The sequence below is a fragment of the Alternaria rosae genome (assembly GCF_020736505.1).
Source record: "Alternaria rosae strain MPI-PUGE-AT-0040 chromosome Unknown BKA58scaffold_2, whole genome shotgun sequence".
Classification (NCBI taxonomy): domain Eukaryota; kingdom Fungi; phylum Ascomycota; class Dothideomycetes; order Pleosporales; family Pleosporaceae; genus Alternaria; species Alternaria rosae.
Window position 1 is genome coordinate 783,150 of NW_025763571.1, and position 10,860 is coordinate 794,009.

At 52.7% G+C, this 10,860-nt stretch overlaps 5 protein-coding genes across 5 annotated transcripts; 3 read left to right on the forward strand and 2 right to left on the reverse strand.

Moving 5' to 3' along the window:
* Positions 1-12: 12 nt before the first annotated feature.
* On the forward strand, positions 13-1,722 carry BKA58DRAFT_417417 (uncharacterized protein). Its single transcript, XM_046172633.1, has 2 exons — positions 13-1,062; positions 1,114-1,722. Exons 1-2 carry the CDS (start codon positions 102-104, stop codon positions 1,401-1,403), a joined length of 1,251 nt encoding a protein of 416 aa, XP_046028597.1. The 5' UTR covers positions 13-101; the 3' UTR covers positions 1,404-1,722.
* On the reverse strand, positions 1,723-3,456 carry BKA58DRAFT_353506 (glycoside hydrolase superfamily). Its single transcript, XM_046168592.1, has 4 exons — positions 3,343-3,456; positions 2,725-3,291; positions 2,202-2,672; positions 1,723-2,125 (listed from the first exon to the last, which is right to left on the reverse strand). Exons 1-4 carry the CDS (start codon positions 3,397-3,399, stop codon positions 2,018-2,020), a joined length of 1,203 nt encoding a protein of 400 aa, XP_046028598.1. The 5' UTR covers positions 3,400-3,456; the 3' UTR covers positions 1,723-2,017.
* Positions 3,457-5,419: 1,963 nt separating this feature from the next.
* On the reverse strand, positions 5,420-6,792 carry BKA58DRAFT_375895 (Cenp-O kinetochore centromere component-domain-containing protein). The gene has a single exon (XM_046169459.1). The coding sequence runs from the start codon at positions 6,716-6,718 to the stop codon at positions 5,810-5,812; it is 909 nt and encodes a 302-aa protein (XP_046028599.1). The 5' UTR covers positions 6,719-6,792; the 3' UTR covers positions 5,420-5,809.
* A 77-nt stretch (positions 6,793-6,869) lies between these two features.
* Positions 6,870-9,428, forward strand: BKA58DRAFT_353511 (acetyl-coenzyme A transporter 1-domain-containing protein). Its single transcript, XM_046168593.1, has 3 exons — positions 6,870-7,815; positions 7,868-8,609; positions 8,659-9,428. Exons 1-3 carry the CDS (start codon positions 7,146-7,148, stop codon positions 8,987-8,989), a joined length of 1,743 nt encoding a protein of 580 aa, XP_046028600.1. The 5' UTR covers positions 6,870-7,145; the 3' UTR covers positions 8,990-9,428.
* Positions 9,429-10,020: 592 nt separating this feature from the next.
* Positions 10,021-10,846, forward strand: BKA58DRAFT_435499 (thioredoxin-like protein; the record flags this gene model as incomplete). Its single annotated transcript, XM_046173342.1, has 3 exons — positions 10,021-10,111; positions 10,201-10,637; positions 10,700-10,846. The coding sequence occupies 3 exons, from the start codon at positions 10,021-10,023 to the stop codon at positions 10,844-10,846; spliced, it is 675 nt and encodes a 224-aa protein (XP_046028601.1).
* Positions 10,847-10,860: the final 14 nt, after the last annotated feature.

A 10,860-nucleotide genomic window follows, 5' to 3' on the forward strand; every position in this document is an offset into this window, starting at 1 on the left:
CAATGCGGTGCGGGTATTCAAGGCTCTGCCGTCCAAGATATACCCAACCCATCCATTCACTCACTATTCTCCTCTCTTTTTACCCATTTACACATACGACCATGGCAGCCTCAATCCCACGATCGCGATGTCTCTTCTCATCCTCCACATTAAAAGCTGTCCCTCGCTCAAGGACGCCGCTTAGAACTTTTGCCACGACCTCCGATACGCCGCAAACCGCAGTACCAGAAGCCCCCACAAAGCGGTCACGACCACCGACGTCTTTCAGCGATACACTGAATGCCGGTCCATCGTTTGGCGATTTCGTCAACCCCGAGGCGCCCCTCTCCCCGGCCGAGGCATACGAGATCAAGACGGTGCAAGTGGGCCCGGAAGGCCGCAAGAAGACCATCACACGACTTCCAGAGTGGCTGAGAACGCCGATACCCTCAAACGCAAACCAGAACTACAAGCAGATCAAGAAAGACCTGCGCGGGCTGAATCTAGCCACAGTCTGTGAGGAAGCAAGATGTCCCAACATCTCAGATTGCTGGGGCGGAAGTTCCAAGAGTGCGGCGACGGCGACCATAATGCTCATGGGAGACACATGTACACGAGGCTGTCGATTCTGCGCCGTAAAGACATCTAAAGCACCTCCACCACTGGATCCTCACGAACCAGAGAACACCGCTGAAGCGTTGCGGAGGTGGGGGTTGGGCTACGTCGTCATCACAGTGGTTGATCGCGATGATCTCGTGGATTCCGGGGCGCATCACATTGCCGAAACCATTATGAAGATCAAGCAAAAGAACCCGACGCAGCTTGTTGAATTGCTGGGTGGAGACTACGGAGGCAATCTGGAGATGGCCAAGGTAGTCGCAAGGAGTGGTGTCGATGTCTTTGCGCACAACATCGAAACAACCGAGCGCCTCACACCGTTTGTCCGCGACAGGAGGGCCAAGTTCAGGCAGAGTCTGGATGTGTTGAGGTCAGCCAAGGAGGCACGCCCGGAGCTCATCACCAAGACCAGCATGATGCTGGGCTTGGGCGAGACGGATGAGGACCTCTGGCATGCGTTGAGGGGTACGTTCATACAACCTGATGTACCATTAGACTAAACTAACGTTCACACAGAACTCCGCGCAAACAATGTCGACGTCGTAACCTTTGGCCAATACATGCGCCCCACCAAGCGCCACATGGCCGTCCACGACTATGTCACGCCCGACAAATTCGAACTCTGGCGCCAGCGCGCCCTCGACATGGGTTTCCTATACTGCGCCTCTGGCCCACTCGTACGCTCAAGTTACAAGGCCGGTGAGGCCTTCATCGAGAACGTACTGAAGAAGCGGAGGATGGGCAATGCAGGAAAGAGCGAAGTTGCAGATCTCAGTGTGGCAGAAGAGACTAGCAAGACGTTGTAAATATATAGATTCATGGAAATACTTCATCGCTTTTATGCGACATTCGGGATTACCTCAACTCGATTCTGAATAGAAGTCTGCTTCAACCAGGCTGTCCAATGTACAATACCTCTTTCGACCACATAGACTGTTTGGCGGCATTCACACACAGCAGCATTCCGTTCTTTCGACGCCTCAACAAGCGTCAAGTGATGGCGAGTTCTGCATTATTCCTATGCCGAAACCTCAATCAAAAGAGACTGCTACGAGACACAACGCATCCTTTACGCCTCTGACGGTCAACACTAAAAACAACTGGCAACTAAGGAAGATTTCGTATACGCGTATATATGTTTATATATAAACCATTGCGAAAGGTATCTTATGTAACAAAAACCCACCCCTCTCCAACCTCCCAGATGCCGATTGGCCAAACACCGCGCAAAGAAGGGAAAATGAACGACTGTCATATGTACAGAAAGGAATCCTGTGTGTACACCCAACCAAAAAGTACGATTGGTTGGGGAAAAACAAATATAGTTCCCGCTAAAACATCTCCTAGCGCCTAACAATCTTCCGACAACGCGCAGGCGCCCATGCAGCCTCGAGATCGACTAGACAATGCAGGTCTGCGCCTAGTTGTTTGGCATGCCAGCGCGCAGATTCTCATATTTGCTTACCGGATAGCTGAGCAGATTCCTGGTTTGATCCAGAGCACCGATCCCGCCAACATTCTTGACAAACTGTATCGACATGTCAGCCATCTTCCTCTTTCACGGGCACACATCGAGATAAAGCGCAAGAATCGAAAGTACTTACCGTGGAGATCAAACTCTCGTCGCCTTTCTTGTCACTCGAGCTCTCCCACCACATACCACCACCCAGTCCTCTCTCTCGGATGTACGCGGTCTTCTTGGCGATGACCTCGGGTGTGTCGTAGCTAACCATGAATCTTTTGGCTGGGTCGTAGCACCAGCTGGCAATGACGTTGTCGTCGTAATTTTCTTCACAACCACCAACAGGAAGCTTGCTGTAGTCGTATACGCCATTTTCCCAGGTACCGGAGCCGATACCTGAAAAGGGCTTCCCGGGCCCATCGGTGTTTTCGAAAGAGCGGCCGTAAAGGGGCATGCCTAGGACGATGTTGGCAGGGCTAATACCCGCAGCGATGTAGTCGTCAACTGCCTGCTTCGTACTAAAAGGAGTACTGGTGGGATTGGAAGAGGAGGGGTTCATGTTGGCCTGGTGGCCGGCGTTGGTGTCCCAGGATCCGGCGTAGTCGTAGGCCATCTGGTAGTTGGTGTCAGCAGTCAATATGACTTGATAAGTCAAAAGTACTGACCAAGTTCCAGAAGTCAAGATACTGATCCATTGCCTTGAGCTTCATTTTGTTGTAATTGGTGGGACCTGCGGGTGAAGCAACTGTGAGGAGCAATTTCTGACCAGACGCATGCGTGTTAGAGTATTCGGTAAGAGCGCGACGAGTTTCCTGAAGAAGTAGGACCATATCTTCTGCCTGCGCATCATTGGCAGGATATTCCCAATCGATGTCGAGGCCATCGAAACCAACATCCGCTAAGATCTGAACGGCGCTGCTCGCGAATTTGGCCCGGCCTTCGGGGGTGGACGCAGGCTGGGCGAAATGGGCAGAATAAGTCCAACCACCGATGGATAGGAGCACCTTCAACTTGGGGTTGCTCTTCTTTTGGAGATACAACTGCTTGGCGCATCCATAGACGTTGGTACCAACATCGTTCCACGAGTCAGTCGCATAATGCTTCTCAACGTCAGACCAAGAATCCGTCAAGAAGACTTCGCCGGTATCCCGAACATCGGCAAAGGCATAGAGAACATGGGTGAGCTCATCTCCAGGAAGGTCTTGAGGATTGAAGTTGCGACCATAAATAGCCTGCAAGTAATGTCAGATGCAGATCTTCCGTGTTTGAGCCAGCCGACGAACCCAATTGACAAAATAAGCAACGTTCTTGTAGCCTGATGTGCTTGAACTAGTAGTCATGGTGTCGTTGGTACCACGCGGGATTGCGATGGCTTGTACAAGGGTGGAGATTGAGAGTAATGATGTTACTCCCGCAAGCATGTTGGCGGCGCGCATCCTTATGATGTCGCTAGTGGCGCGCTATGCTGTGCTACGTGGCTGTGGCGCGGGCTAGTGCAGGTACGAACGCGGCTTCGGTCGAGTGCCGAAAGCTAAAGTATGGATAGAAAATGAGGGAAGTAGGATTGGCGACGTTGACAGACGGTCAAAGAACGTATATTTATATCCGAAAGAATGACTGAAGATAAGCTATGGCGAAGGAAAGTCGACTGAAGGTGTGTGTGAAAGAGCGTAAAGGAGGGTCACTCGACCATGCAACGGCCATGGAGCGAGGGAGTAGCAGTTAGCGAATGCTACGAAAGTTCTCTGAAAGGAATGTGACAGTGGGAGAGAGAAGGAAGCCTTGAAAGCTAGCAAAGACCCAGGACTCAAGGGTACATATCTTCGTCCACGCGCGCATACCATGCTGCAAGCGCAGCGTGGGCGACAAGGCTATTTGCACATGCATGTTTGACAAGATATGTCAGTCTCAAGATCTAGAAAGCTTGTGGAGAGTGCCCTTGATCGACCAGGTACAGCCGGCTACGATCTGGGAACGACGGTTAAAGGCTTCTAGGGCGAACTGCTTGAAGCTCTGACTAGTTGAGTTGTAGACAAGAGCGACAAGTGAACTTAGACGCTTGGTACATGAACGCACTTGGTATCTCCGTCGGATATCGAACGTATGACTCCAATGATAGCGGCAATGCGGATTGAGGATACTTCTCCATATTCATCTAGCGAATAATGGGGAACGAAACGACAACTCGACAGTCGCTCTGAAAGGGCATTTAGATGTTCCTCGGGTAGTAAGTGACGTCAACGTTCTCGTTACGATAGCGGTCCCTGAAAAGTGTGTAGTGTAAAGCTCCTATACTGCTCGTTGGACAATTTCGGCGTGTTGGGGATGTGTAACGTCAAAATACAACATAGCATCAGGTTGCTTTGCGACCCCATACCGCTTGCTACGTGCCTCTTTGAAGGCGGCATAGTTTCGCTGGGTAGCTCACGGGTGAAACCACCCATTGGCACATGAAGACATGTTCCCAGTGTCGAGTGGAAAGCGAGCGCAGGAGATATGATGGTGTACTCGAGTAGGGTGCATGCGGTAGATACCACCTGAGCCGGGATGGGAAATTAGGCGTTTGCACTACAGACAGTGTGGACGGAGGATTCGAGCTTCAGGCTGTAGGAGACTATGATCAACTCGACTTGATTATTCCATGGGTAATGTCATGTCTCCACTTCTTGCGTGCGCGTGCGTGTGTCAAGCCGTCGGACATTGTGGTCGCTTAGGCCGAGCAAAGATTGAGAAGTACAATAGCGTCAGGTGGAGATAGATGGTGAGTTGACCGCAGCGTATCGTAGAGACGAGATGGGTGGGGACTGAAGCCGCACGAGGAAAGGGTGCTTGACGGGAAGGATGGCATGCGGGACGGACGGGTGGCCGCATTAAGCCGCGGTGGATACGCGAGGTATGAGCAGATACAGAAGGAAGCCCGGCCTGGATGCAGCGACCTTGTAATCTGCCAATCTGCAAAGAGATAGGCGTCAAGCGTTTCGAATAAGCCCTTTCTCGACACACTTTAGCGTGCAGTCAGAAGGGTTCACCCACGTTCGTGCACTTGTGATTAGAGACACGCGGTGCTTTGCTGGGGTTGTTGCAGATCAGAGAGGCGCTATAGTGATAGTACATGCCGAAGGGGCCCATGTCTTGATAACAAGTTAGAGCTGCCGGGGTCAGTACGCACGTCGCGATGCATCATGGCTGCGACTGTAACCTCGAGAGCAGGACGGCCAGGCCGCTGCCTGCCGATCCAATCCCCCACGCATGGCAGGGATGAGTGCCAGACGCACACGGGTATGTAACGACGGCGAACAGAAAGCGTGAGTTGGAGCGTGAAGTGTGTAGAGATGGTGATAGTCGATGAGAAAGAAGCGTGTTCGTTCTAAAGGAGGAAGGATGGCTCGTGTCACCAGTCGTTAAAGTGGCGTGGCTAGTGCACGTTCAGCCTTCCACTGCACTGTAGCATCTCCACACCACTTCAAGATTACAGCTCGACAGTATCAGGTCAACGAAACGCCCACCATTCGCCCGCATCATCGCCATGGACTCAGAGCATAGTGATAACGATGGCATCAGGTTGCGCGTTCAGAAGTAAACACGCGCACGTATGTCATTCTCAAGGAGGGAAAGGGTTGATGCAGACGATGACGATGAACGACCTGCTATCAAAGGGTATCATAACAATCATAAAACGCCACGCTCAGCATATCCGAGACCACTAGACCTTCGTAGAGACCCATAATGTCTGGTGAGAACCTCTCTCATTCATGCCCGCAGTCTCCGGACCAAGCCAGTTAGAGGCCCCACGGCCTTTCTGCTCAAGACGGCATCTCGAACCCCATCTCTTGTTCTACACACGGCTCTCTCGACCCTGCCGTCTTTGGTAATGGTCATGACTGCTGTCCGTCTGTCGGACCAGACAACGGTAACCTGCCTGATCGCAGCATCGACTTCAATGTCCAAGATGCGTGCGCTCCCGAAATCGGCATCGCCTTGCTCGATGTCTGAGCTGGCCTCGTCGTCGCTCACAAAAGCGTTCAGAATCTTTCCAGTGGATGCGAAGCTGTCGTTTTCACTATCCTCTTTCGATTGTGCCAGACCAGCATCCTTCCGTAGTTCTTCCACCGCGTTGACGCGCAGATGCCAGCTCACGAGTTCCTTCCTCAGTAGTCTTCCGAATCGCACGAGGTCTTGCTCCGGATCGTTCTCTTCGTCTTTGCCGCTCGCAGGTAGCCACTTGTCCGACAGGTGCTGCAGAGGTATACACGGCGGGATGGTGTGCTTGTGTATCTTCATAATTCTCCTCTCATGTTTTTGTTTGACGCTCAGTAAGACATGGTACGTCTCGACGAATCTGCCTCGCAGTGCTACGTCTATACTGACTCCAAGGATGTTGCCGTCATTCAGCGCATGCGGGTCGGGATCTTTGACTTTGTATGCAGTCACGCCGGCGCAGGCGCGGTAGACGTTTTCGAGGTTGCGTTTCGACTGCCTTGTGATGACATCATTGGCGTCATTCGCGGGTTTGTTATCTGTGTTGGTGCTTTGAAGGCGCGCTGCGAGGTGGGGTTGCGACAGTAGGACGGAGGATAGGTTCGCACGGTGGGCATGTAGTGTCGCTAGTCGGGTATGAAGATGGCTAATGTCCTCGTCGAGCTGTTCGGAGGTCTCCATGGTGAAGCAGTGTATTGTCGCGGAGGCGCATCGGTGTCCAGATTGGAACGCATAGAAACGCGCTAACACGTGACTAAGCGTCGAGCAGGGGTGGTGGCGGGAGGTGGGATGGAAGCCCGCGACTCGCCTAGTGCTCCGCCCTCGTCGAGCTCGAGGCTAGAGGACACGGTTCCGTATCCGTCCAGGCATTCAAAGCCGGTGGCCATCGTATACTGTTACCCTTCTACGAACACGTTTCTTGTCCTTCACTAGTCGCTCTCTAAACGTCTGTCGCAACCCAGAGTTTGCGTCTTCTTTCCCAAGCTTCGCCAGTCTCAGTCCCAGACATCAGCCACCCAGCACCCGCGCGACTCCTATTACCTACCCACTTGTCCAACTCCACCACCAAAAAGCCTCTTCATCAGACGCACACCACCGACGCACCCAAATGAGCAAACGCGCCTCGCGATCAAAGAACCGCGGCTCTGTACTACGTGAGCAGAGCTCCACCGACTCCCTGCAGGAAAAGAAGAACGGAAATGCAAATTCCACGGCCATGAACAGCGCCATGTTGGAACATCGGCGCAAACATTCGTCCTTCGACAGCAACTCGCCATCGAGCCAGGCTGCATCCCTCATGGGCAACTCCAACTTTTCGCTCGATGACGATGTGCCCAAGCTGGGCCAAGAAGACGAAGGAACGTCCAAGGGTTTCTTCGAGCTGTCCAAGAAGGACCAGAGCAACTTCCTCCTCCTCGTGCTGCTGTACTTCCTTCAGGGCATACCCATGGGCCTAGCGCACGGCTCGGTGCCATTCCTGCTCAAACACAACGTGTCCTACGCTGCCATTGGTGTCTTCTCGCTCGCAGCCTACCCGTACTCGCTAAAACTCCTTTGGAGTCCCATCGTGGATGCGGTATGGTCACCAAAAGTCGGACGCCGGAAGAGTTGGATCTTACCCATCCAGACCATTTCTGGCTTCTCCATGATCTGGTTAGGCAAGAACATCAACCGCATGATGAAGGAGGCGGGCGAGACCGACAGCGGGGTCTGGACTTTCACGTGGTGGTGGTTTGCGCTCGTATTCCTTTGCGCCACTCAGGACATCGCTGTGGATGGTAAGATATTGCAACTTCCAAAACTGACATGCACAAAGCTAATTGCGAACAGGTTGGGCGTTGACCCTTCTCTCCAAGGAGAATCTCGCATACGCATCGACTGCGCAAACCGTCGGCCTGACCGCTGGCCAGTTCCTTTCCTACACGGTCTTCCTGGCCTTCAACTCCAAAGACTTTGCGAACAAGTGGTTTCGCAGCACTCCTGCAGACACCGGCATCATGGAGCTTGATGGCTACTTGAGCTTCTGGGGGTGGGCATACCTGATAGTCACTCTTGGACTGGCAGTCATGAAACGCGAAGACCGCGATAAGAACGGCGATGGCATCGGAGAGGTTTACCGCACCATGTGGGGCATCTTGAAGTTGAAGAACATTCAAAGCTTCATCATTATCCACCTCATCGCCAAGATCGGATTCCAAGCCAACGATGCTGTCACGAGTCTGAAGCTCCTAGACAAAGGCCTCAAACAGGAGCAGCTTTCTCTCGTCATTCTTGTAGACTTTCCCGTCGAGGTCTTTTTAGGCTACTACATCGGAAAATGGTGCCAGACCTACCCGCCGATGCACATCTGGTGTTGGTCCTTCATCGGCCGCCTAGTTGCTGCGGGGTTCGCGCAGTTTGTCGTGTCCATCTTCCCGGCTGGAGGAGCATCGTCAGGTTTCCTGATGCTGGTCATTGCTGAGCATGTGCTGTCGACCTTCATGAATACCGTCATGTTCGTCGCAGTCAGCGCGTTCCACGCAAAGATCTCTGATCCGCTCATTGGTGGTACCTATATGACGCTGCTCGCTACGTAAGTTCTACTCCCCTGTTCTATCCACGTGTTACTAACAATAATGTAGCGTCTCCAACCTCGGCGGTACGTTCCCACGCTACTTTGTCCTCAAAGCCGTCGACATGTTTACTTCGGCAACCTGCATACCACCTACGGATGTTCCCAAGGCAGATTTTTTGAAGGGGCCACTCATTACACAGGCCTTCTCTTGCTCCCTAGAGGCAGAGAAGCATCGCTGCCAGGCAGGCGGTGGTGTCTGCAACGTCACGAGTGACGGATATTACATTGTGAATATTCTATGTATTGTGATTGGTGTAGTGACGTTCTGGGGCTACATCAAACCTGCCGTTATGCGTATACAGGCGTTGCCGTTAAGGGCATGGAGGATCGCTGGATAGATAGATGACCTACCAAGTGTACGATATAGATGCAAAGCTTGAATTTAGATGAAAGCACATTGCACGGCTATAGGCAGGCTGTTGACCTAAAACTTTTTGGATCCAGAAACATGGCAACAATCCGTCTCCAAGCCGCTTGCGCACGTATGTGCCGCGCTCGCGCGTTCTCCCGTGACCAGGCGTGCTGATCGGCCAATAGTGGGTGGCCTTATGCACCAGTGTAAGCCACGCCGTCTGGAGCGCATGCAGGTACGTTCGCGCCGCAGTACATGTCTCAGACCGCTCAAAAAAGGATCAAACTATGCAAGGGTTTGCTCACAAACGACCTGCAACAGTCGGGCGGTTGTGACTTGGAATTGTTGGGTGAAAGAACTTTAGCGGCTCGCAGTTGTCAGTCATGAGATGGTCTGGGACCGTTCTGTAAGCAGGCCGAGTCTCGACTCAGCATGCCGAAGACGCCGATAGAAGGACATGTTGACTGATGCAACATGTCAGGCCATGTGTAACGGCTGCGGCCCGAGGTAGACTAGCAAAGCTTTAAGGGATCAGATGCCTGTGCCTTCTCCGAGAATCTCGCAAACCCCCGAAGTCGCCGAAGACACGCTGTGCCAGCTAGAGTAGCCTCATACCTCGGAAACGTGCACAAGGCGTTGACGCTTACCTTCCTGCGGCTAGTCGCCTTCGACATCGCGTTTTGACATCTGTCGCAAATTATCTGCTGATCTTGAATACTCTTTTACCTCTATTCCTATTCGCCTGACGTGTCGCGCCCTTTTCCAACCGTCGCAGCACAAACCTACCTAGTCCGACACCTTGATTGACGTCCGACTTTACACCAACCCCAAAGTCTACCGCAGCCGTTGGACTTCCAAGGGCCCAGCCAAACCCTTACCCACGCCAATCCCGCCGACGTGTAACACTGATAACGAGTCCCTACGGATCGTCTTATCTCGAGTCCTACGAACAGTGTTGATACTGCCTGTATCTCCAATCTTGTCGCGTCGTCTCTCTATATTGTGGGAACAATCGCAATGGCTTTCTCGGCGTACCAACCTAAGGCGCGGGTCCAGAAGCCCGCGCCTCATTTCTCTGGCACTGCAGTCGTCGATGGCACATTCGAAGGTATGCGACTGTTTACCACCTTGCACTTTTCTCCTTCCTTCACTCGTCCGATTGCCTATCAGTCAGAGCAACGTACTAACAACTCTTAGACCTCAGCTTAACAGCCTATACATCCACCAAGCAATGGCTCGTCCTCGGTTTCGTCCCCATGGCCTGGACTTTCGTTTGCCCAACCGAGATCCTCGCCTTTAGTGAACGCGCATCCGACTTCGCTGCCCGTGGCGCCAGCGTCGTCTTCTCCAGCACAGACAGCGAGTATAGCTTGCTTGCTTGGACAAACGCAAGCAAGAAGGAAGGAGGCCTGGGCAAAATCAATATTCCTCTGCTGAGCGACAAGAACCATAGCATTGCAAAGGACTACGGCGTGCTGATCGAAGAGGAGGGGATTGCGTTGCGAGGTCTGTTCTTGATTGATCCGAATGGCATCGTACGACAAATCACTATCAACGACCTTCCTGTTGGAAGATCAGTCGACGAGACCCTTCGCCTAATCGATGCCTTCCAATTCACCGACAAATATGGCGAGGTACGATGCATCCTATTCCCATGCACTCCCATTTGCGCTATATGCTAACACGGTTTTACTAGGTCTGCCCTGCCAACTGGAACCCGGGTGACGAAACCATCAAAGCGACACCCGCAGGCAACAAGGAATACCTCGACAAGCTCCATGCTGACACCAAGATGTCTGACGTTGCCGTAAAGACAAATGGTACGGCTTCTTCGGCGCGTTGATGATAGCTGGCCAG